Source organism: Topomyia yanbarensis, chromosome 2 (assembly GCF_030247195.1).
Source record: "Topomyia yanbarensis strain Yona2022 chromosome 2, ASM3024719v1, whole genome shotgun sequence".
Lineage (NCBI taxonomy): Eukaryota > Metazoa > Arthropoda > Insecta > Diptera > Culicidae > Topomyia > Topomyia yanbarensis.
Genome location: NC_080671.1, coordinates 231153785 through 231181558, shown reverse-complemented (window position 1 = coordinate 231181558; position 27774 = coordinate 231153785). Strand labels below are relative to the sequence as shown.

General features: G+C 38.0%; 2 protein-coding genes across 2 annotated transcripts in view; both read left to right on the top strand.

The window, feature by feature from the left end:
* The window catches only part of LOC131682957 (cartilage oligomeric matrix protein), a 1738261-nt gene that overhangs the window by 140717 nt on the left and 1569770 nt on the right, over positions 1-27774 (top strand). The gene's annotated exons all lie outside the window — the stretch shown is intronic.
* Positions 18519-21615, top strand: LOC131682958 (uncharacterized). Its single transcript, XM_058964793.1, has 3 exons — positions 18519-18566; positions 19660-20637; positions 20835-21615. Exons 2-3 carry the CDS (start codon positions 20455-20457, stop codon positions 21381-21383), a joined length of 732 nt encoding a protein of 243 aa, XP_058820776.1. The 5' UTR covers positions 18519-18566; positions 19660-20454; the 3' UTR covers positions 21384-21615.

Here is a 27774-nt window from a genome sequence, read left to right as displayed (position 1 = left end):
AGGATTTGCCAATTAGACAAACAAAGATTAGTTATTGAATTTTTTTTTCGCTCGAACAGTCAACGAGTGCGGACGCCTCTCCAAGCGCTCCGCAAGTAATTTATTAATTAGTATATTCGTTTACCTACGTAAACAAACATCGCGCGCGTGCCTTGTAAGTTACAGTGCTATTGAACTTCAAGTAATAGTAAAATAATGCAGAGCGGTGTAAAAACTTGTAACATAAACGACGACCGTTTCCTCTGGAAGTTTGAATTTTGCAGCAGATCATACCATGCTGCCTGTGTAGGTGTGCAGCGTAATCAGGAAAATTTTATCCGGACATTTATGGTGCCTGTGTGTGCTGACTGCCAGCATATTATTAGGACAGAGGTCGATACACGCAAAATGATCTATCTACAAGATCAGCTGCTAAAAATGATGAAGTCGCATACGGACACACAACATCGAACCACGGCTGACCTAAAGAGCCACAGTCTTGAATTGTTCGGTAGCATCGAACAATTACTTAACGACGTAAAGCAGTCAATGCAAGTCGTCCATAAAAAGAACGAAAACATATGCAGTAAACTAGGTCAGCATTTCCATTCTTGTGACAATTTGTTACAAAATTCGATCGACACCATCAGCAAATCGACCAAAACAATATCGGACAATATGAATCATAAAATTGACGAACGGCTATCACACCTCGAGAACGAACTGCTTTCCACTAAATGTTCTGAGCCGTACCCTCTCGCCAATTTCGATCTATTGGAGGAATTGAAGGAAGAAGTGAAAGCTATTTCCATTGCAATCTCCAACATGACAATACCAGAAAATGGCATGAATCAATCAAAATCTCTGGCTGAAGATTTTTGGGCGATAAATGGCAATGGAAGCAGGATTGGACGTAATATAACGCCAAACAACGCATTCGACGACTTCAGGAGAATGCTGCTGATAAGGCAAGATGCAACCGAAAACGTCGTAAGCAGTCAAGTCAACGTGACAACGATCGCGCTAACAATCATTATCATAACGACAGTGGTAAGACGTCAGACAAATTACTACTTGCCACGGAGAAAAAACAATTTTCCGTTCCTCCCACAACTACCGAACATCCGATTGCAGGTCTTGCAATACCAGCAGTAAAACCAAATTTCATAAACTTTAAAAAAGGCGACACCATCAACCCATACCGTCCAGCTAACGAAAACATTCAACCCAAACAAACGGAAGTGACACCTACCAGCGGCGAAAATAGTTTAAACACATTGGCAACCACATCTCAACATTCGAACACAGACAACCAATTTGAACTGGACCCCTTACGCCCTCCAATCGTACGGCTCACGTCACAATCAACGAATGGCGACGGTCGCTTTTTAAAGGCCAGACTTCGCGAACCCAAAAATAATGAACATTGTACGCCTATACCTGGCATATATGAAAGACCAACACCCATCTTTTTGCGTGGAAAGAATGACGCCGACCAGCATCAAAATGACGCTTGCATCCGGAGGACTACCGACCGCTCCTGACCATCTCCTGCGCATTTTCATCGAAGTCTATCAGGAATATGGGCTAAACCCAGACGAAGCAGCAGCAGACCTTGACTCCTATGGAAATTTTTTATCAAGCGAAATAACCAGGCGCCTTCAACAACTCCGCGAAGCTAAGCATAAATTTGGAACGTCGATTTTTCGGAAGTAACGACGCCCTCTATAGAGGAAGAAAATATAACTGTAAGTAATTTAAATATTCCAAAAACTTCTTCGCATCCACAACAGAATTCGACTGAAATTTTAGTCTATTGCCAAAGTTTTAATCGAATGAAAAGCCCAGCCAAAATGAAAGAAATCCAACAAAAAGTAATTTCATCTTATTTTAATATAATTCTTGGAACAGAAAGCAGCTGGGATGAAAGAGTAAGAAGCGAAGAAATTTTTGGAAATCAATTTAATGTGTTTCGTAATTTGTAATAAAAAGTCTGGAGGAGGAGTCATTATAGCCATAAACGCAGACTTTCCTTCAGAAGAAATAGAAACTATGGAACATATAGAATTTGAACATATATGGGCAATAGCAGTAATATCAAGAGAAGTGCACATATTCTCCTCTGTATACTTTCCACCTGAAAATGCTCACAAAAAATCATTTGAACTATTTTTTTCAAACTAGAATCTATCATGTCAAACATGGAACCTGAAGTAAAACTGCATATTTATGGCGACTTTAACCAACGTAACACCAACTTCATCGTAGACATTGAAAACGAATCTATCTTACTCCCAGTCGTAGGCGAAAATGAAACACTTCAATACTTTTTTGACAAAATATCTAAATTTGGCTTGCACCAAATCAACCATGTAAAAATAGACAAAATTCATATTTAGACCTCTTATTCACGAACTGCACTGAAGACTTCTGTGTTAATGCATCTTTAACTCCATTATGGTAAAATGAAGTATTTCACACAGCAATCGAATATTCAATTTTCTTTCATCAAAACTTTTCCCCGAACGACTTCGAGTATGAGGAAGTGCCGGAATACCATAAAACCGACTTCGAAGAAGCCAAACGTAGACTATGTAGAATAAATTGGCAAACTGTATTGAGTATAGAAGGAAATATCAACGAAGCAGTGACTAAATTCTATTTAATTGTAACGAATGTAATCTCTGGAACAGTACTAGTAACAAGAAGAAGAAGAACTCATGGCGGTCAGCAACCTGTATGGTTCAACCAACATCTGAAACATTTAAAAAATAGAAAACAAAAGGCACATAAAATTTACAAGAAAGAACATAACATTACAAATTCGCAAAACTATCTGGATATTTGCTCCCAACACGGCATAGCCATTAACACTTCACATGAAGAATAAAATCGTAAAATCGAGACTGAAATCAAGACCTGTCCAAAGAATTTCTTCAATTACGTGAAAACGAAATTGAAAAGTAGCAACTTTCCATCCAAATGCATTTTGACGGACATGTAGGAAATAACAGTACTGAAATTTGCAATTTAATTGGAAAATTCTTTCAAGAAATCTATACTTCATATTCCGAAACAGACCGCGACCACGACTACTTTTCATTTATACCTGAATTTTCAAATGATATTTCCGTCCACGAACTATCTGAACACGAAATTACCACTGCACTAAAAAACTTAGACACATCAAAAGGACCAGGACCGGACGGAATAGCACCAATATTTTTAAAAAATCTAGTAGAAGAATTCACTCTACCATTACTACATATTTTCAACATGTCACTGAAAAATGGAACATTCCCAGAAATATGGAAATCATCGTTTTTAGCGCCAATTTTTAAATCAGGCGCTAAATCGGACATCCGAAACCATCGTGGGATTGCCATTATATTATGAATTCCAAAATTATTCGAAAAACTAGTAAGTGACAAAATATTTCAGCAAATCAAAAATCAAATAGCAAGCAAGCAGCATGGCTTTTATAAAGGCCGCTCAACAACATCAAACCTTTTAGAATTTGTAACATTTTAAATGCAATGGACAGGCATGTAGCCAGAGGGGGGGCTAGGGGGCTAAAGCCCCTCCCGAAATTTTTCAAAAATAATTAAAAAAACCGCGATTTTTGACAAAATTTGTTGCTCATTTGGTCTGAACAAATTATTGAGAAAAAGTTGAGGAAGGCTATTTCTAACCACCGAAGGCACTGGTCACGAAATTCAGTGTGCTTTATGCTTTTGCTCGAGCCAGTGCGAAGCGAACGACAAAAACAGTAACTTTTATAATGTGCCTTGTCTGAAGAATACAAGAAACTATTACTTTAATTGTAGCTGTAGTAATCTTTCGAGATTAGTGAGTAGCAGAAGCAAGAATCGGTGCTCCAGCCAAATACGGTGATTATAAAATTATTGATGATTCACATAGGACAGAGCATTCATAATGTCGAACGTTTCCTGAAGGTGTAAATGGAGACTAGACTTTCGGAAGCCGCCTTTATCGAGTTCTACCATGACAGGCATTTAGCGCTCAACAAATTAGCCCGGACGAAACCATTCATTTCGCATAACTTAAAGGTTGTGTGTGACAATACTATAATTAAGATCCTCCTGTGTATGGACGATGAGAAAATGAATGTTCCGCTACAAGATCGGATACCGCTTACTCGCAGATTAATGTCACATTTGGGAGAAATGGAATCTATTTTGAAGGGCAATTATTGAGGGCGAGAAGCAAGGAAGATATTCGCGAACATAAAGGCAGCAACTACGATGATGACATGGAAATGTACAATAGCGAGATAGAAATGAACAACTTTTCCCCTCCCCCCCAAGACATATTTGGTGAGGAAAAAAATATTTCCTCGCCTTGTAAACAGGTTTCCACGTGCAATGACTAAGCGCTTACGCGAGATCTGTAGGACAACCATTATACTCGTTATATTATGTTTATTGTTTACATAACCCAACTTTCACGGATGATATTATCGATGAGTTAAAGCAAATTTCTAACGCAGTAAACTCACTAGAACAAAAGACTGTTGCTTCACCCACAACAGATTCCTCCCCTAGTTTAGAGGCTGAGATGTCCGTCGAGGCAGACAGTAACTCAGGCTGGCGTTTCCTTGGCAACTCTAAGGTATGGAAGGCTGATTGGTCCGAATACGACGCACGTAAATTGCGTCGTCTCAATCAACAAAAAGCTGCGGAAAAAGCAAGAATAAAGAAGAAACGGAATAAACAGAGGCCCGCTAATGCACTTGACACCACCCGTAACAGTAATAATAATACCAAGCGTCGCAAGAATCACGGTTACAAGCACCACACAATTTTCGACAAAAATAACGGATGTAATTACAACCACAGCAGATTTGCGTACCATGATAATAAACGCCGCGACATCGACAATCTTCCGTTGGATAGAGAGCTACTGGCTGCGGCAAAAAAAAACGTTTTTCGAGGCCACCTTCAACTTCGTTCAGACCTACCATTGCATTCCAGAGAGGCGATGTTTCAAACCCGTGCCTTACCGACCAACCTAGCACCTCACATCGAACAGCTGCTGCCACACCTATGTACCTCTCCGGAATTGGCGCCTGTCAGTGTTTTTGCCGCAATCGACGCGCTCATTAGAGCAAGATAATAATGAATTGACAAATCATATTGCGATTCAAGATTTAGAAGAGGCACAGCTAGGTCTAATTAATTCCCATTCAACTAACACTTCTCCAAGAGAATCTCAGTCAAGAACAGAAATCTTGGTCTATTGCCAAAACTTTAACCGCATGAAAAGTGCAGCTAAGATGAATGTGATTCAAAACAAAATATTAGGTTGTCATTATTCCGTAATTTTAGCAACTGAGACTAGTTGGGACGAAACAGTGAGAAGTTCTCGGGAGCAATTACAATGTCTTTAGGGATGACCGTGATTGTCATGTCAGGAGGGGGCGCTTTGATTGCGATTTCAGCAAAACTAAATGCAGAAGTTATCAAAACTATAAAATCAAAAGAATTCGAGCATGTGTGGGTGAAAGTACATGTTAAAGACGAAACTCACGTTTTCGCTTCGGTGTATTTTCCTCCAAATTTTGCTCGAAAAACGACTTACGAAAAGTTTTATCATGCTGCTGAATGCATTATCAATAGTCTTTCCCCGCACGTAAAAGTTCACATATATGGCGATTTCAATCAACGCGGTATTGATTTCATACCAGATGCTGATAATGAGAGCATCCTACTTCCTGTTGTAGGGGAAAATGAAACTTTGCAGTTCACTTGCGATAAATCTGCCAGTTTAGGACTTAATCAAATAAATCACATAAGAAATCAGCGACATTGCTATTTAGATTTATTAATGACGAATATAGACGAAGACTTCTGTGTAACGGAATCACTTACTCCCTTATGGAAGAATGAAGCTTATCATACAGCCATTGAGTTTTCTATATTCTTGCATGTTAACGACAGACCTGGTGATAGTGAATTTGAGGAGGTATTTGATTACGAGTCCACTAACTATGAAAGCTTGAGGCAAAAAATTAATGCAATAAACTGGCAAATGATTTTAAGAAATGAAGAAAATGTTGAAGCTGCCGTAGACATCTTCTACAAAATATTATTTGAAGTCATTCACGAAGATATACCATTGAAAAGAAGAAGGCGTCACTATAACTCAAAACATCCCATCTGGTTTAATAGAGAAATCAAAAATTTAAAAAATCGTAAGCAGAAAGCACACAAAATCTACAAAAAATACAACAGCGAAGATAACTTAACAAACTATTTAAATCTATGCGATCAATTGAACCTTGCCATTGATATCGCGTTTGAAGAGTACAATGCAAGAACAGAACGCAATATAAAAACTTGCCCAAAAAACTTCTTTAACTACATAAAAACTAAAATTAAATCGGATTATTTCCCAACAGAAATGCATCTTGATGGAAAGGTAGGCGATAACTCAGAGGAAATCTGCAATCTTTTTGCAACATTCTTCCAGGAAGTTTACACTACATTTTCAGAGAAGGATCGAGAGCGTGAATACTTTTCATTCCTCCCAGAACTTTCAAAAGATATTAACATTAAACAGATAAAAGTACATACAATCATGGATGCCTTAAAAAACTTGGATAGCTCTAAAAGCCCTGGACCTGATGGCGTTCCACCGGTGTTTTTAAAAACTTTGTCAATAGAACTAACCGCTTCTTTATTTTGGCTTTTTAACATGTCTCTAGAATCAGGTTGTTTTCCTAAAACATGGAAAAGCTCTTTCCTAGTTCCAATTTTTAAAAATGGTAAAAAATCCGATGTGCGTAACTATCGTGGATTAGCTATCATCTCGTGCATTCCCAAGACCACGTTGAAGCTCTTTATACAGATTTTAGCAAAGCATTTGATCGCATCGACATACCCATGCTACTTTTTAAATTAGAAAAAATAGGGTTTGAGCCAGGACTTCTTACATGGGTACAATTATATCTTACAAATCGTGAACAAGCTGTTAGATTTAAAGGGATAAAATCAATCCCAATTCAAGTTACATCAGGAGTCCCTCAAGGGTCTCATTTGGGCCCGCTATTCTTTATTTTATTTGTTAACGACATTTCCTTCATTCTAAAAAATGTAAAAGTTCTTATATATGCTGATGATATGAAACTATTTCTAGAAATAAGAAATGGTGAAGACTTTCAGACATTTCAAAACGAAGTAAATATATTTTATACATGGTGTAATAAAAGCCTTCTGAAACTGAATGTAAAAAAATGTAATTCCATAACATTGAGTAGAAAGAATAATATACAGAACAATAGAGTCTTATTGGGAAATCAACAAGTAGAAAAGTGTGACAGAATAAGAGATCTAGGAGTTATTAAGGTTCCAAAATAACATTCATAGATCCTTATAACACAATAATTAACTAAGCAAACAGAACACTAGGTTTTATTAAACGCTTCAGCTATAATTTCCAAGATCCCTACACAATAAAAACATTATATGTAGCCTAGAGCTTCCATCCCGGGAAATTATTTCCCGGGAATCCCGGGATTTTTGGATTTCCCGGGATTCCCGATTCCCGGGAAATTGTATTTTCCCATTCCCGGAATTCGGGAATCCCGGGAAAAAGATTTTTAATTTATTCCCAAAGGATTAGGTTCTGCGAAAGAAATTCTGTAGGAAATATTTTTACCGGCAAACATTTGGAGTGAGTAGTGAATGCAGATTGTAGCGTTAGTGACGCGCGGTACTTTCTTAAAAAATCGATGAGTGTATATTACAAAACTTGGGATGGTTTAAGTGATATCATGCTTAACGCAAACGCTTTTTAAAATAAAGAATGCTTCTAGAACGTCTGCAGAAATATTTGGTCAGTTCATCGAATGCATATTTCGTCTAATTTGTTATACCGTAGGTGTAATATCTGTAAATTTTTGAATGTATGAAAAGCAATACATAACGCTGTATCTGTCCAACATCATGCGCATCCACACTCTTTGAATGTCGCTTTCAAGGATGCAGAAAGGATTTTTGAAGGGATAAGATCAAACAATCCAGATACTCACCCGTAACAAGAAATCGATGGTGGGCTTCGTCCATCGCTGTACAGTTCGTCCATTATCTACTTGATTTTGATTCACACTTAATTCGAAATGATGCTGATCTTACTGTGACGGAAATGGATTCCATATATCACATTTTCTCATTTGATCGGAAATGACTGCCCACTACTGAATTAAGCTCGATCTTTTCATTCAAGATTATTAAAGAAGGTGCTTTGCATTAAATTGATTACATTCCATCGTATCAGAATAAAGAATTCCAATTTTGGACAGTAACTCCAGCAGCTGCGTTTAGTCCCAATTGTAATCGTAATTACCAAAATTTAGGTTATACATATAGACAAGAAAAATCATCAAAAGGAGTTGATGTTGCGTAAACTTATAGACGAGTTATCGAATGATTGAATGATGTGTAGGTCAAAAATAGGCCATTTTCTGACAACTGCCTTTAGGACAGATATACATACAATTCACCTTTTTATTTTTCTTCTGTATTCCCGGGATCCCGGGATTTCTCGGGAAATCTATTATTTATTTCCCGAATCCCGGGAAGCTGAAAACCGTCGGGAAATGGAAGCTCTAATGTAGCCTATGTGCGTTCAACACTAGAATATTGTAGCATAGTTTGGTCGCCTTTTTCAGCAACGCATGCAAACCGGATAGAATCAATACAAAAGCAGTTTTTGATGTTCGCTCTTCGTAAACTAGGTTGGACTGGACTACATTTGCCACCTTATGAAGCACGGTGCATGCTAATGGACATTCAAACATTGAAAGATCGTCGTGAATTTCCTACGGTATCATTTGTAAACGAATTTTTATCGAAACTAAATTTTTATGCTCCTTCTCGACAACTACGTAACCGCAGCATCTTTTGTACAATTCGCCATCGCACTAATTATGTCAAGTTTGGCCCTTTAAACCAAATGATGAATATTTACAGTAAACATTGCGAAAGCATTAAGTTTAAAGTAAACCAAAATTTTAACTAGTGTTAAGTTAGTTTAATAATTATTGTAAGAAACCGGTCTACATCTGATTGACGACTTGAAATAAATAATAAATAAATAAATAAGGAAATATGTAAAAGACGGGTCGTGGCTCTTTGTTATTTTTAAATGATAAGTTTTTGAATTCCACACAATTTTGAATTTCTGTATTAGGTTAGTGTACTGTACGCTGTACACTATGTTCTCTGTACTGCGCTACACAAAAAGTATTTCAATTTGTCTGAGAACGATTGAGCCGAGAAGAAAATTTTTGTTTCGTGTCATTTTAACGCAATATCATTTTTATTGACGCTTCATTTCATTGTTATGAGGAATTCGTTCCGTACTAATACACTGTTAATCCGTAAATCCGTGATATCTGCAACAAACAAATCTGAGAACGATTGAGCCGAGAAGAAAATTTTTGTTTCGTGTCATTTTAACGCAATACCATTTTTATTGACGCTTCATTTCATTGTTATGAGGAATTCGTTCCGTACTAATACACTGTTAATCCGTAAATCCGTGATATCTGCAACAAACGTGTAAAAGAAAATTCTTTTAAAAGTGGACCGGGCAAAAACAATAGGCAATCACGAAGAGGGACTAAAATGTTGTGACTGATTGAATCTATAAGCCAATAAGCTGGGATAAGAGCTTCGATTTCATGTTTTCAGTATGTGACAGTCTTTCGTTCCGTTTTTGCTCGTCATGGAATAAAATGAGAGAGATAATATTAAATAATAGAGAAAAGAGAGGAAAAAATCAACCAATCGAAATCGACTCAAGATCACTCTTCTATCTTTACTATACACTCAACACGAGTTCTTTCCGAATTGCGCTCTGATCTTCTCATTTCGTCTTCGTTGCGTTAGGTGCAACAACTTGAAACATTTTTCCCAAATAGTGGTAAAACAAACATGTAATCAGACAAACACTACAACTTTCTTCAAGAAATCATACATCATCTCTTCCAATCTTGATGATGACTGAAAAAAATCAAGAGCTAATTATTTTTATTCATAAACAAACCTATTACTGATCAGATTAGTGTTCTAATATTTGTTTAATGAATTGACAAAAAGTTTTGCAAAAGTTTCACAGGAAACGGATAATTTGCTCTAATTTAAAAACAGACAACTCTAAAAGAAAGCCTCTTCGGCAAATTAGATGCAAGGGCGATGTGTTCTCTTCCATGTGTCGGAAGCAAGTGATGCTGAAATTATTATCTATGTTTATAGTTTCTAGTTATTTTGATGGTGTCATCAATGTTATATTTACCAAATTTTACGTAAATTAGAAGCGTTGACTAATCAGTGCTAAGTAATTTTCTTTCGATTAGTGAATAAATTCTGAGCAGTTTCGCTCAGTAGATTAAATTCTGGGTAGTTTCCATTAATAGATTGAATCGTTGAAATATATATTTGACATCGTCCAAAAACCCACGAATTCTGAAATAAAACCTTCAAATGTTCAAATAAATAATATTTACTTAATCTAGGTAATCTTCTCAAGTTACTGCGGTTTTGCAAGATTGTTAAAAGTCAATAGAGCTAAGGTATTCTTGCTTTGTAGTGAAATCAGTAGTTTTACATTTCTTACAAAAGAAATGTATAGGATTCGCTCAAACTTTGAAAACTTTTTCCGAGGCCCGGAGGGCCGAGTCTCATATACCAATCGACTCAGCTCGACAAATTGAGACAATGTCTGTATGTGTGTGTGTGTATGTGTGTATGTATGTTTGTTAAAAATGTCATGTAATTATCTCAGCAGTGGCTGAACCGATCTTAATGAAATTAGTTTGAAATGAAAGGCCTAACGTTGCCATTTGACACTATTATTTTTGCTTTTTGATATGTTGTTTACTTTCTAAGATACGGGCGATTTTGTCAAAACGCAGCAGGTTTTTTGCAAATAGCTTTCGAAAATTTATAATAAAATTTATAATAAATATATAGATTCTCTAAATCCGTGCACGAGCGGCGGAGACATTAAACATTTTAGTCCTCGCTTACCAATTTCCACTACCTAAAAATGAGATTGTTTCATACAGAGTATTGCTTTACTGGTGTTTTGGGGGCAAAACTAAACCGATTTTGAATATCGGGGTATGAAAACACATCTACGTGATTCAAAGAATTCGATGTTGAGAACATTTTGTGAATTACCTTTTTAATAAATGAACTATTTCTCAAAAATCAATATATAAGTTCACTTCAAAGACAAAATAATGTGTTGATAAAGAAACAGCGAGTTCTAGTATTTATTCCTTGGATTAGGCATTGCGTTCAATCATGAGGTATATGTTGGATGGTATATCAATACACAGATCAACAAGTAATTCACCTAGTAGGGAGATAAAAGATTTCTAATATAATTATACATGTGGCGTCGCCGAAAGCAACTGTATGTTTGAAGCCCAAAAATTTAGCGACAATTTGGCTCTTTTGCAAGATTTAGGCTATACTGGTCATGGCGCAAAAATTACTACTTACATTATATATGATAAGAATGTAAGAATCAATATATCATAATAATATACCTATGAAAATAATGTCACTGCATTAACCATCATTTGCCATTCCTCACACGCCCCCCCATCCCTCTCTCTCTCTTTCTCTCTCTGTCTCTCTTCTATCGCATCTATCTAACTATTTCTGTATCCATTTCTAAGTTGTGTGATAAGATCTGAATATTTGCCAATCTGAAATATTTATTAATTGTAATTGCGAAGGTTTGAGAAAACAAAACTATTTTTTGTCTGCTGCTACATCAACTCAACTTTTATTCAATTGTATTCAAAGCCTGTATCTACAATATAATTAAGGAAATTCATTGCTATATCAGAAAAATATTTGGCTTAGCTGGGTAATATGAAAGTTTGATAATGGAAATTTTCAAAAGAGACATTCCACGTGCGATATTTAAACTATTCGTATCTCTATTGAATTTTGAATAAAATATATGCTCAAAGACTGAAAGCTGAAGCCAGCAGGATTGGAATTGCCATCAACGTTTCGAAGACAAAATACATGAGAGGAAGAGGTTCTTGAGACGACAATGTGAACCTCCTACCCGGTGACGGTGACGAAATCGAGATGGTCGACGAATTAAGTATTTGGGCTCACTGGTAACCGATGACAATGATAACCGCAGAGAAATTCAGAGACGGATCTTAGCGGGAAATCGTGCCTACTTTGGACTCTAGAGGACACTCCGGTCGAATAAAATTCGCCGCCGCACGAAAGTTGATTATCTTCCAGACGCTGATTAGATCGGTGGTCCTCTACGGTCACGAGACCTGGACTATGCTCGTGGAGGACAAACGCGCCCTTGGAGTTTTCGAACGAAAGGTGTTGCGTACCATCTATGGTGGCGTGCAGATGGAAGACGGAACGTTGCGCAGGCGAATGAACCATGAGTTGTATCAGCTGCACATTCGTTGTATTAGTATGAACTTCAATGAAAAATAACGGATCAAAGACCAAAAATATCCACAAATTAGATCCAGGAAAAGAAGTCTCCCAAAGTATGGGGGATGCAACTACAATGTGTCTTCTAACTTATTGTCGTCCATATCTGAATATACTGAGTAGTTTGAACCATTTCTTTTTCACAGTATTGGTCTGTATAGGACTTATTTATCCATATTTCCTGCACGAGAATTCCGAACGAAACAATATGAAAGCTATAAGGATGAATGGAAAGAGACTGCATTGCAATCAACTGAAACTTTGAAATATCTACCTGTCTCATTCACGAATCGCATTCTCCCTGTCGTACTCTGTTTAAGGAGCTTGAAAGCACATGTGACCTTGTCTCATTTTACTATATTCAATTGTGCGTTAAAATACTGGACTAGTAAATTCTATTCTGTACATAAATCTTTTTTTCGGGAATATGTGGCCAAAAAGTAAACTTCGAATTCGTCAAGTAAGGATGCATGAAAACAAAAAGAATAAAACCAAAAAAGATGGAAGCCCTAGAAAGTCCATTGCATATTTATTAGCCTTTTCTCATAAGATGGGATTTTCAAAAACATTTCAAAACTTTCTGATGCAATGGTTCTCTAATTCGTACAATCCGGTTTATTCATTTTCTTTATTCAAAAATGTTTTTGGCTTCAAATATATGACCTTTTCATTTTAATTAATTATTTCATTCCGCATCTTTTTATTCGTTTTGTTCATCTGCGTTCATTTTACTTATTTTATTCGTTTCATTCTTTGGATTCACTCTGATCAGTTTATTCTTTTTGTGCATTTTACTCATATCATTCATAGTTTTCATTGTATGCATTTTATTCATTTTTTCCAGTTTATTCATTTTGTTCAGTTTCTTCATTTTAATAATCTGACTATTTTTTCAGTTTTAATCATTTCATCAAAATAATTTATTTGAATCAATTTATTTCTTTATATTAATTTATAACCATTTACCATTGTTCAATTTTTCATTTTAATCAATGCATTTAATTCTGCTCATTTTCTTCTTTTTATTCATTTTATCACTTCAGCTCATTTTGTTTATTTGATTCGTTTGTTTTATTTATGCATTTCATTTATTTTTTACTTTATTCATTTTGTTCATTCCATTCTTTTTATTCATTTGATCCATTTCATTAATTTGATTCATTGTATTCACTGGATGAATTAAATCAATTTGATTCATTTGATTCATTTGATTCATTTGATTCATTTGATTCATTTGATTCATTTGATTCATTTGATTCATTTGATTCATTTGATTCATTTGATTCATTTGATTCATTTTATTCATATCTTTAATTTTATGCATTTCATGTTCAGTCATTCGTTTTATTTTATTCAATTTGTTAGTATGAGTCAATTTATGCTATAAATCTTATAACCATTTCTAAATGTAATCTTAATTTTTATGTAATAACCTAATCTAATTTGATTCGTGTATATTATAATTTTGATTTTCATTAATTTTACTACTCATTTTATGAATTTAAAAACCTATTGTTTCATTTTTTTGCTTTACTTTTTTATTTCGTTCTTTTTGTTGATTTCTATAATTTATTCAGCTTATTCGATATTTTATTCGTGCAAGACTAGAAACTGTTTTCATCCCACCTCTAGTTGGGTGCCTACTTCTCGTGAGTTCTGAAAACTAATCCAATAGTGAAATGTGTAAGAAATGTCTCATCTCACTGCTAGGTGGATTAAATCGGTTTTTTGTACTCACTTTACATTTTGACTTTTACTATAGTTTCAGGGATCTAGGAAAATCAGTCTACGATATTTTTAATTCGTAAGTACAATGATATAAAAAGTACCTGAAAAGAATCTACTTAAATAGATAAAAAGATAGTTATTCTGAGTTGTCTGATAATATTGTCGAAGATAGTCTTTGACCCATTCCCTATGAGAGTCAACTGAAAAAACATGTGTTCTCAGGATTGTTTTGATTACGACATGATCAGTATCATTTAAAATTTCATAAAGTCGAGTTAACGCCAGCTTCGGATAAAGTCACAGAACTAGTAATAGTAGAAAGACGCCTGATCATGAAAATAGGAGTTGAACCTATTTTCTGCATCTACAAATCGCCTGCCTTATCAGAAGAATTGAAGCAAATTTCGACATTGGTTTCGTTCTCCTGATTAGCAAATGTGTGTAAAGTTTCGTGAGACGGGGTTTTGGATATTTTTTACTCATTCCAATTTAGCGTCTTCTACAAATTGTAAAGGTGTAGCGAATGTGTAGCATTTTCAAGCAGCCCTAAATACTTTGAACTCTTGAATATTCATTTTTGTAACTAGAGAAATTTCTAACTTGTAAATTAAAAATAATCAAATTTAATTCGTCGATGCACTATAGCCTTTCTAGTAACAGACAACGTATTATTAGGGTTTTTTAGTGTCTATTGTCTTAGTTTTGGAATTATTTTCACTAAGAACTTTTCATAATTACGTTCAGTTTCCAGTGATTATTTCAAGTCATCAGAATAAATACATTTATGCAATAATTTTTAAGCCCCTCCCGAAACAAAATCCTGGCTACGGGCCTGGCAATGGACAATAGCAACCATGTGGAAACACTCTACACAGACTTTAGTAAAGCATTCGACCGTATTGACATACCTTTATTACTCTTCAAACTGCAAACATATGGCATAGAAAATAAACTATTGAAATGGCTCGAATCATATTTAACGAAACGTTAACACACAGTTCGCTTTCAGTATATACTCTCGGAACCAATTTCTGTCACCTCTGGCGTACCCCAGGGTTCCCACTTAGGCCCTCTTTTTATTTTGTACGTAAATGACATTACCTTTATACTCAAACATCGTAATGTGCATATATATGCAGATGACATGAAACTTTTCAAGGAAATAAGAAATGTCAAAGACACTGAAATATTCCCAAGCGAAATCAATATATTCCACACGTGGTGTAGCAAAAGTCTACTCCAACTTAGGGTGACCATATCAGACGAGTAAAAAACCAGGACAGTCGAAAGGGTACTGATTCCCCCCGTTACCTTTCAATCGACATTGCGTTTTCCGCATGTTTTCGTCAGTTAAAAAGTTCTGGGGTCTGGCAGGCAGAGCTTGGACAGTAAAAAAGTTATGGGAGTCTGGGAGGAAGAGCTCTGCCAGAAAGTCTTTCATCGGAATTCCACAGTGGCAGTTCTTGCTACACCACCATAAGCAAACGTTTAATGCTGATATGGTTGTGCAGTACCGGCGAGGAGTTTTCAGTACTAAAAACACGACATGGACGTAAATCAGAATCATCAGTGATCCCAAGTAGCTTCCCTGCGCTATGCATGGCAATCTCCGTTGACAACCATTATCTCTCGACTTGAGAGATACAAAACCTACCGTTGTTACCATTTTTTTTGTTTAATCGATTGTTATATGAAAACTGGCGGATAGCTTGGTGTAAATAATATCAGTTTGAGCCCGAGCTTGAAAAAATGGACATCCCTGCGTGAACTTGAAAGAAAACAAAATTCAATTCATGCACGTCGCGATGAAAGAAATGTTTGGTTCGTTTCCCTCTTCATTCGTTCTCCCGACACAGCGCATTCAGGTTTCATTCTACCTATGAGAGGGATTATTGAGCAAAAGTGCACCAGATATAGATTATGCAGTTCACGCACGCTCGAATATGTAGAAGATGCCAGCTTCTGCCTTCAAACTGTCCACATAAAAACAAATAAATGCTTTGGTTGGTGAACGAATTTATATTTCCTCTGCACTCAAGCGTTCCATTCTGCATGAAGTTTCAGTCAGTTGGGAAGTTAATGAATGAAAGAGGCGGTGATTCTGAATTTTGGTTTCGTTAAATACAAGCAGAAATAAGTAACTGATTTTGAAATTTAGCAGCACGTATTTGAGCGCGACATTACATACTCCCTGCTATGTTGTTCGTCCGCATTTTTTTTGACTGGGGTAGGATGCTATACTCGGCGATTAGTCGCTGTTCAGGCATGTTAATCGTCCATTAGATATTTCACACGCATTTTATTCGACACTCCTCAATGCATTACCTGCGCCGTGGAACTTTCAATATTATCAATGTGTAAATAAAAATAAATAAATCGAATTTTATTGTATATCCATTGGATCTTGCATACGCGATTTGTTACTTTGCCTAAAGATCTTATTTCTTGTTGAAAATGTATTTATTTCATTGCCTCTCTCTAGATTTATCGTTCATGCTATTCTCGCTGTTAATGTTGTATGGGCTTTCACGATTACCTGGTTTGAGTTGCTTGTGGAGCCTACGGGTCACGATCGCGTATCCATGTTCTTTGTTAGTAGGCACATCACAATGATCGTTCACGATGTGCGTACGTTCTGTTGTTCCAGTATTCGATGGTGCCTGAGCTACAACTCCGGTGGTTTGTGATTTAGTTGATGTTGATGAAGGGCTGTGTGATGGGTATGCTTGCAGTTGATTTTGCTTCGTTAGAGGTTTGTGTACATGGTTTCTCGTAGTGTGTCTTCTTGTGTAACAACGCAGGGCATGCAGGGGTCTGTCCTTCATGCGTGCACAGCGTGATATGAGATTTGATCACGCATTTTGCTTTAAATTGAAAGTTCAGATATGAAGGAATAAGTCACTCGCATTCTCACGAAACAAACACCGTTGGAAATACCTAAATTTTCTCCGGGTTTTAAACTTAAAGGATTCCACCGTTGCGTATTCCGACATGATGGTTGTAATAAATTTATTAATAATACCCAGGTGTAGATTGTGCAGACGCATATCAATCTTATCATTGTCATTATTAACGGGTATCTTGGTCCTAACATTATCATTCTCAACGACGTGTTGCATGTTGTCTAACATTGCGTAGCTTTCCGTTATAGCCAAAGTTTTAAATGTTATCAGTAACGAGTGTGGTGAGCTTGTATAACGACGACTTCCGTTAGTCTAAACTGCATTTGCAAATTTGCTGTTGAGTTTTAAACATCTTGAAATGAATGATCGATATAGCATCGATGAAAGTAACGATGCTTTATTGTTCACACTGCCTTTGGACGAAATTTATTATTCGATTGCTTTGCTTATTTATAGTACTGGCACGGTACATATAGACAGCAAATTTTTTGTTAGAAACGTTCGTTTGATTCACTGCACTGTTGACAAGCAGAGCGACTGATTAGGTGCTATTTTTCTTTTTAATGAAATGGATTTCCAATAAGACGAAAAAAGCCACTAGCAAGAGAACTCAAGTAGAAGCAGAAGCACCAAAATGTCGATGTGTCTTTTCAGAGGTACCAAAGGGAATTCTTCGGGTCCCAGATTGAATGACGATTTAAGCCGAGAAGAAGCGCTGGTAACCATTGTATCATCGATATTGACGAGGCACTTTTGGGAGATTAAAAAAACATCGAAAGGTACAATTGGGTGATTCGACTATATTAAGTTTTGTTTGTCGCATTCCGATTGAGGATGAGTATAGGTTGCAGTTATGGTTGCGGTCGGTCGTTACTGCGATCTGGAGCATAGTGAAAGTCGAAGACTGAATAGATAGAAATATATTAGGCTTACAGGAGAAAAACCAGGCCAAATTAAGCATTTCCCTCGACTTCCAAGGATACCAGGACAGTCAATGCAAAACCAGGACATGTCCTGGGAAACCAGGACATATGGTCACCCTACTCCAACTTAATGTAAAGAAATGCTACTCAATAACCTTCAGCAGAAAAATTTCAAATGTTCCCTGTAGTGTTGAGAGTTTGAATTATAAAAATAAATTAAAGATATTCAATTGTTAGTATTTGATAAATGATTCTACCCCTGAAGCAACTTCCTGCGAACCTAAAATCCACCCCTGTATAACAAACGGGCTTTGAGAAAGAGAGATAGAGAGTCAGCGACATGAAATAGAGGGAGGAGTGTGTGAGCTCCAGGAAGTTAGTTAAGATCGAACCTTCGTGATAGCTAGACGTGGGAGTCAAGAAGCGCGGTGATCAACTAACCGGAAGTAGCAAGGTTACGAAATCCGGAGCCGTGTACATCGAGATTCTACAAATTGGCACAGTTGGTAGGATCCATAAAGGTAAGTTAGGTGACGAAATTGGTTTTTTTTCTTCTCCCGTTGCCATTTAAAACGCAATAAAATCAGCGGAAGTTTTTTTCTTCACCCTCACAAAATGGCGGTAGTTGCTTTTTGGATCCGAGATAATGTGGTGTACTCATAAGCGCCCCTTGCACGAGGCGCTAGTAATGTCATTACTGAGCAGTAATGTCATTACATAGTAATGATACTTTTATTGCGCGTGTAAGGGGCCCTATAAGCTTACAATTATAAAATAGTGTTCAAAGTGCAGCATTTATATACTTCTTAATATTTGTGAGGTGAAAGTTTGTGACCATAGTGCTTGTAAAAAAATGGCGATATTGTAATGGGGAATGCGAGTCCAATTGGAGACCGTAACGCTCACTAACACATAAGAAGAATGCGAGTCCGGTTGAAGACCGAAGCGTGTATGTGAAAATCGAAACAATAATACACAATAATTTGAGAGCCACTGCGCTGTATTTTATCTGCATGAGAGCGAGACCAGTTGAACACTGAAGCGCTTCGAAACACAAATTAGAATAAGAAGGCGAGACCGGTTGAAGACCGCAGCGCCCAAAATGTATAAGTGAGGACAATGCGAGGCCGGTTGATGACCGTAGCGTATGTACATGTTTGTGTGGAGGATATTAGTGCGATAGGTTGAAGTCCATATCATTTAAGAGACAAAAAGGGATGCGAGACCGGTTGACGACCGAAGCGCAAGTAAATAGATCTTCGTGTAATACAAGACCGTGAAGGTCGTGAAAAAACTAAAATAATTGATGGCCGTTGCGCTTTGCCGTTTCATAAAAAGGAAAGACAAACCAAGACGAGGGTCACCATAGTATTTGACTATGAATTGAGGTACACAAAATAACGTAACATTGTTAATTGATTGTAAATGGAAGATTTCGAGAATTCGATGAATGCGAAGAAGGAAAAATCTAGAGAATATGGATTACTAGGTTGAATATTGCGATATCTTATTCGTGTTAAGGTTGAGTTCTTTTATGCCTTTTAGTGATTTTGGAATTGCTTTATTAATGTTGAAAGAAAATTCCATAACATGAAGTTTTATTTGATGTTACAGATGAACCCAGACAAGGACTGGCCACTAGAGCCGTTCAACGATTCGGTAGGGCCTTCCGACATGCGACGTGAATGGGAAGAATAGTTCAGAGCGTTCGAACTAATTCTGGAACTCCGAAAAATTTATTCTCAACATGACAAACTCATACTTCTCTTGACACGAGGTGGTCGGGGACTCCAGCGCATTTACTACAACTTACGCCCGGTACCCGACGAAGTTTTCCCTGATCCAGTAAAAGTTCCATTATTGCCACCTGAGACACCAGAGTACGACAACGCGATAAAACGACTAAGTCATTTCTTCATCGGAAAGAGAAACGAGCGCATTGAATTAGAAGTATTCCGCTCCTTGAAGCAATCAGCTGACGAATCATTCAGCCACTTCATCCTGAAGCTACGTACACAAGCAACACGATGTGATTTTCAAGCCCGTGAGGAAATCGAAATTTTGCATCAAGTGGCAATGGGTGCCCGCGACGAACGAGTCAGAGACAAGGGACTCGAGGATTCAATGTGTCTGGATGATCTGACTAACTACGCGATTAACAGGGAAATATTATGAAAACAAAAATAGAAGGTACGCCAATTTAAGGACAATGAAGGCGCTGGAGGGATTGCCGCTATCAAACAAGACTGGAGGAAGAAAGCCTCACCATCAAGTTCCAGATTCAATGCGAGACGTTGGGACCAAAGCAAGCGCAATGAACGGGAGTGCGATAACTGTGGATCGTGGAAGCACCAAAAGGACTCGCGTGAATGTTCCGCTCGTACCGCCCGGTGCAACGAATGTGGACGTATGGGACATTATGCAAGAAAGTGCAGAGCAAGAAGAATGAACAAGAATGTCGATATGAGAAGCACTAGACCAAGCTGGCGTAAATTCGGCGAAGCTAATTCACTACGGGAGGAAGATCGTTACCGCACCCGCCCGGAGATCGATGAGGCATCTGCTCGTCGTCAATCACCAACAACATCGAAGGTACAATAGTTACCTCTTATTTTATTAATTTTCGGTTTTATTAATCATATTAATATAAAATGAATTCGATTCTTTTAAATTTGTTTTGAGGAATTTCAGGGTTCGTAGAATCTCGATGATATTAGCTTTCCTTACAATAAAATTAAAAAAAAACTTATAGAAATTTCGTTTTCTGGACCCTTTTCTACTGAATCCAGGTGCACGAGAGGAACGACGGAATGATTACGTGTAAAATCGATCAATTTCCCGTGGTCTTCTTAATCGACTCTGGCGCGGCCATAAATACTATCACGGAACAAGATTGGCAAAAACTTATAAAAAGTGGAGCAAAAATATATAAGCAACGATATGATTGTGATCGGCAATTCACTGCATACGCATGTCAGGAACCATTGAAGGTTCTCATGATCTTTGAAGCATGGGTTTCCATTAACGAGTGCAAACCCAGAAGCTACGCTGAATTTTTCGTTGTCCAGAGAGCAAAAAAGTCACTGCTATGCAAGAGAACGGCGGAGGATCTAAAGGTTTTGAAAGTTGGTCTCGATGTGTCTAATATTGAAGTGAAAAGCGACGCTTTTCCGAAATTTCCGAATGTGCAAGTTAAGCTGTCGATCGATCCAAATGTACCGCAAAGGAAAGTCGCTTACTTGCGCATTCCAGTGGCTATGGAGGAAAGAGTAGACCAAAAAATTCTTGAGATGTTGAACAGTGATGTTATTGAACCAGCTATAGGTTCACCTGAATAGATATCACCCATGGTGGTAGTTCCAAAAGGAAGGAATGATATTCGCTTATGTATCAATATGAAATACCCCAACCAAGCTATCAAGCGGGAGCATTACCCACTTCCCATGATAGACACATTGTTAAATAAGCTCCGAGGATCAACGTACTTCTCTAAGCTCGATATAACATCTGCATTTCATCATGTCGAGCTCCATCCAGACTCCCGTGGAATTACCACGTTCATGACAAGCAGGGGACTCATGCGATTTAAAAGATTGATGTTTGGCATCAATTGTGCCCCTGAGATCTTTCAGCGGGTCATGATGGAAATGCTTGCAGGAATCGAAGGAATAATCGTTTACATTGATGACGTAGTTGTTTCCGGAAGAAATCAAGAAGAACATGACGCTCGATTACGTGAAGTCCTCGCAGTGCTCGACGATAATAACGCGATGCTCAATAAGGAGAAATGTGTATTTGGGGTAAAGAAACTCGAGATATTAGGATACGAGGTAAGTGCCGCCGGTATTAGTCCGTCGGAAGAAAAGATTGACGCAATAAAAAACTTCAGACGTCCAGAGACAAAAGAGGAGGTTCGAATTTTCCTTGGACTAGTAAATTTCATCGGGCATTTCATACCAGATCTTTCAACAAGGACCGAGCCATTGCGTCAATTCATCAGGGGAGACGTAGCTAGCTTTGGAGAAGCTCAACAAACAGCGTTCGATAATTTGCGTGATGAGATAACGAAGAATGTCCGAAGATTTGGGTTCTTCAGTCCCACAGACAAAACTGAATTATTTGTTGATGCATCACCGGTGGGCCTTGGAGCGGTTTTGACGCAAAAAGATAACTCAAATATAGCACGCATCATAAGTTTTGCGTCGAAGGGTTTGACGAAAGCAGAAAGAGTTTACCCGCAAACCCAACGAGAGGCATTGGCAGTCGTATGGGCTGTCGAAAAATTTTACCCGTACTTGTTCGGAACACAATTCACCATATTCACAGATCATAAGACGCTGGAGTACATATATGGAGGGAAACATCAACACGGGAAACGAGAATGCTCCAGAGCTGAAGGCTGGGCCTTACGTTTGCAACCCTACGATTTTTCAGTTCAGCACATCCCTGGGTGTACCAATATCTCGGATGTTTGCTCTCGTTTGTGTACTGGTTCAGAAGTGCCATTCGATGAAACTACAGAGCACTACTTGTGTTCCATTGGCGAAGTACCCAATGCTATCACGCTTCACGAGATAAAAACTGAAACGGCTATCGATGAAACTATGTTGGCAGTCATTAAAGCAATACAAACTCAAGATTGGCCACAAGAGCTATTTCGGTACCAAGCGTTTGCAAAAGAGTTGGGAGTTATCAAAGAGATAGTCGTCAGAGAAGACAGAATCATCCTTCCACAGAAATTACGCCAGAGAGCATTAGAAATTGCCCACCGAGGTCACCCAGGTATCATAGCTATGCGTCGAAATCTTCGAGAGAAAGTTTGGTGGCCATGTATGGATCGCAACGTTGGAGAATTCATACAGCAATGCGCTGGTTGTGCAGCAGTAAGTGGAATGGCAGCTCCAGAACCCATGCAACGAAAGTCAATGCCAGAACGAGCGTGGCAAGAAATAGCTATCGATTTTTTTTCTGCTAAAGAGTGCGCTACGTTCTTGGTCATTATCAATTATTATAGTCGATTCACAGAAGTTATCGAAATGAAAGGTACTACGGCACAGAAGACTATCGACGCTTTGGAAAGCGTGTTTTTAGAGCAAACATATCCGGAGACGATAAGAAGTGATAGTGGGCCTCCATTTTCTTCTGAGGCCTTTTCATACTACTGCATTTCTAAAAATATTAGATTTATCAAGACTATCCCATATTGGCCGCAAATGAACGGCCTCGTTGAGCGGCACAATCAAGGCGTTTTACGGGCTTTGAGAATTGCTAAAGCCATTAACGAAAATTGGCGGAAAGCCGTGACAAATTACGAATATATGTACAATACAACACCACATTCAGTAACCGGAAAGGCGCCCCTAGAATTGTTAACTGGAAGACCAATTAAGGATCTGCTACCGTCACTACGAACTGAACCGTATTGGGTCCGTGACGAAGAAACACGAGACAATGACGCAATCAAGAAAATGAAAGGAAAAATCTATTCCGACAACCGAAGAAATGCAAAAGAATCCGAAATAGCGGTAGGTGACGAGGTTATGTTGAAGAACTATGATTCGGGAAAGTTAGAGGCGAACTTCAAGCTTCAGAAGTTCAAAGTACTGAATAGAACTGGGAATGACGTCACTGTTTCCAACGAAGAAGGAGTAACATATCGTCGTCCTCTAGCTCATCTAAAGAAATGGCCGCCTTCTAAATCTCCGAAACAAACTGAATACTTTTCTCAACAACCATCGAAGACATTCCTCCCAGAATCTCCTGAACCAGCACTTGGTTCAAAGAAAATGAGTCGAGATCACAGTACACTGGAAAACTCTCCAAATCCTCGACCTAAACGTGCGAAGAAGATTCCAGCAAGATTAAATTCATAGACGAGAACCTAAAAAAGAGACAAAAGAATTAATAAATATTATTTGAAATAGTACTTACCCCAACTTTTTATTTTATTTGAACCACTGACGCTTGTGAGAATAGCAGTTATTGTAAGAGATGCCAAATAGTGAATAGCATAAACATGTAAACTTTCAAGACGATAACAGACAAGGTTGTCATATTCAGAAGGTATAAGAGTTGGATTTTAAGACCGAAGAATCGACAAAGGAGAAAGGGGGCAGAGAAACTCCAAATCCAAAAAAGGAAATTAATTTAAAGAAAATGGTCTGAATTTAAAAGCACCTTTGAATTTTGAGAGCGGCGCTGTCAATCCAATTATGCAATTGCAAACACCCTACGTAGATATCTTGAATCTGCTTTTGTTTGTTTGTTAAATCTGCCATTCCTTCTCGTACCCGACCAGCGATGCCAGATGTGAAAACATGTTTTCATTTTGAAGACAAATTTGTTTCGGTTGTCTGACTGATTTCTGGCAGAATTCCGGCTCTAAATCTAAAACCGATTCAGAATCCTGGTCGGTGAAGACAAATGAAGACATTTTTCCATGAAATGTGAAGACATTTGAAAATATACCTGGTATCCCTGTACCCGACTAAACATTAATTCCTCGTCAGAGTCAATTAATAAGAGTTCTGTAAAGACGTTGACATTTGGTTACACGGTATAACTACATTAGTCATTTTAAGAATGCAAAATATCCATTTTCAAAAGTTGTGAGAAGTTATTAAATAATAGTATTTTTTGTTGTTGCAATATTGAATTAGTTAAATTTGTACGAAGCAGGTGAAAACAGGATAAATGTATATTAGTATAAGTAAGAACTGATGTTCACGACATAGTACTGAACTTTTTTTTCCTTTTTTTCTCACACCAGAAAAGGGATGTAGTGTTGAGAGTTTGAATTATAAAAATAAATTAAAGATATTCAATTGTTAGTATTTGATAAATGATTCTACCCCTGAAGCAACTTCCTGCGAACCTAAAATCCACCCCTGTATAACAAACGGGCTTTGAGAAAGAGAGATAGAGAGTCAGCGACATGAAATAGAGAGAGGAGTGTGTGAGCTCCAGGAAGTTAGTTAAGATCGAACCTTCGTGATAACTAAACGTGGGAGTCAAAAAGCGCGGTGATCAACTAACCGGAAGTAGCAAGGTTACGAAATCCGGAACCATGTACATCGAGATTCTACATTCCCATAGACATACACTTAGGAAACCGACTTGTAGAAAAACGCAAAATTGTGCGAGATTTAGGCGTAATCTTAGACTCCAAGCTCACATTTGTTGAACATTTTAATACAATAATAAATAAAGCAAATAGTATGCTGGGCTTTACTAAACGTTTCACCTACAATTTTGAAGACCCTTACACAAGTTACACCAGGAGTAAAAAAAAATTCTGTGGTGTGTTTAGTCGTTTTCGTAACAGAGTACGCTAATGTTTATTTATCACTGTTTTCTACACCCCGGTCGTCAACAAAGCTAGTAGTTTTCTTTTTGATTTATACTTGTTGAACAATCGTGATCGCTTTTATTTTTGTATTATTTATTTTTCGTGTTAATCGGTTGTGCAAGTACATTGAAGTTTCGTCAACTTAACCAGCATCATATCTGATAGCTGCAAGTGTTGTTTTTAGCGAAAGTGATTGTTTTGTGTCTTTTTTTTCTACTTGACGTTATCACTTTGCACAACGTTACGCTCAATTTGTTGGCAAAAGCGACATCTTCTGGTGGATAGCTGATAGTTGCATGCAAGCTCGCTTCATTTTTGCTGCGTTTATTGCATACCCGGTAGGCGTTATTTTCTTCGCTCCAAAGCATGGCTTGTACCAACTGCTCGAAAGTCATAAATGCTTCTGAGCGAATCAACTGTTGTGGGTATTGCGGAAATTCGTTTCACATGATATGTGTCAAGATCCACTCACGGAATTTATTCTGGATGTGTAACGAATGCTCTGATTTGATTTGTAACGATAATTTCCTTAGAATGGCTTCGCGTTATTGCGACAATACAATGTCCGACGACAATTCTCTGAAATCATTGAAGGATGACATAGCTGATTTAAAAGATGTCGTTAAAGCTCTCTCGGTTAAAGTCGACACATAACCGATATCTCCAACGATAAATACACCTTGGACAAGGATTGCTGCATATAATCCCGTTCCAAACACTCCTAATCGCAAGCGTGAAGATGATCCGCTCAAAGCAAAAATCACTAATAATCACCTAAACATGGCTTGATGCGCGGATAACATCAGTGCAGCTTTTCGGCGATGCTTACACCGTATACCGTGCGGACCGAAATAGTGGCAACAGTATTCGCGGACGTGTAGGAGGAGTTTTGATTGCTGTTTCCACCGCATTTGCCTCGACTGCAATATCATGCAACTTCACACGGATGCTGTGAATAACGCTTCTTCACAAGCTGGCGTGGATGGCGTGATGATTGTCCTTGGTGATTTCAATCAGCCAGGGCTCATTTGGGTGCCGTCACGACACGGATACGCTTACCCAGACCCGATTGCTTCGACAACCAACATCGCCAGTCGTTTGCTACTGGACGGATTTGCTTTCAACGGACTAAGTCAAGTAAGCATGATTCCTAACCACCAGTCACGCTTTCTAGATCTCGTCTTTGTTAGTGAAACTATTATACCTGTATGTTCCGTCAATGAAGCATCCAGCGTGATTGCTCCACTTGATAATTTTCATCCCGCGCTTGAAATCTCAATTGGCACTATTCACTCAGCTCAGTACGTAGAAACTCTTTCTGTCGACCGTCTCAACTTTCGCAAAACTGATTTTGTAAAGCTGCGCAGTTCTCTGTCGCAAATTGATTGGAGTGTACTGCATGACCAAGTGAGTGTTAATGCTGCAGTTGCCCTCTACAAGCGACTACTACTGAACTGTGTTGAGACCTCAGTGCCTAAATGTCAACCTCCTAGCAAGCCGCCCTGGTCAAACAGCACTCTTCGAAAGCTAAAACGTACTCGAGCAAAAACCCTGCGTGCGTACACAAATCGACGGAGTTCTTTTTCTAAGCGCATGTTCCTTTTAGCCAGTAATGAGTATCGTTGTTACAACAAGCTTCTGTACAAACGCTATGTAAACCGCATCCAGAATAATCTACGCCGAAACCCAAAGGGCTTTTGGTCATTTGTCAACACGAAGCGAAAAGAAACTGGACTTCCATCAAGGATGTTTTACGACGGTGAAGAAGCTACGACAACTGTGGCGAAATGTACGCTGTTTGCCAGATTCTTCTCGAGTGTTTTTTCAACTGACTCGCCAACCGCAATCGAACTCAAAAATGCCTTTCGTGACGTTCCTGCTTGTGCTGTTGATTTGGATGTGATTACTGTCTCTGAACAAATGGTTATATCTGCAATTCGGAAAAACAAAGTCATCTTATGCACCCGGCCTGAGTGCTATACCTTCAACTGTATTGAAAAAATGTTCGGACTTACTTGTAACACCACTTGCATATACTTTTAACCTATCGCTTCAGCAGCAAACGTTTCCTGAGGATTGGAAACGCTCAGTAATGTTCCCGGTATTCAAGAAGGGTGACAAACGCAACATAGCGAACTATCGCGAAATCACTTCGCTAGGAGTCGAATCTAAAGTGTTTGAACCAATTATCAACGAAGCGTTATTTTCTGCTTGTCGACACTACATCAGTACATTTCAGCACGGATTTTTCCCAGCACGTTCAGTCGAGACGAATCTCGTCTGCTTCACGTCATTTTGCATGGAACAAATGTCTAAGAAATTGCAGGTGGATACTATTTACACTGATCTAAAGGCAGCTTTTGATAAAGTTAATCATGAGA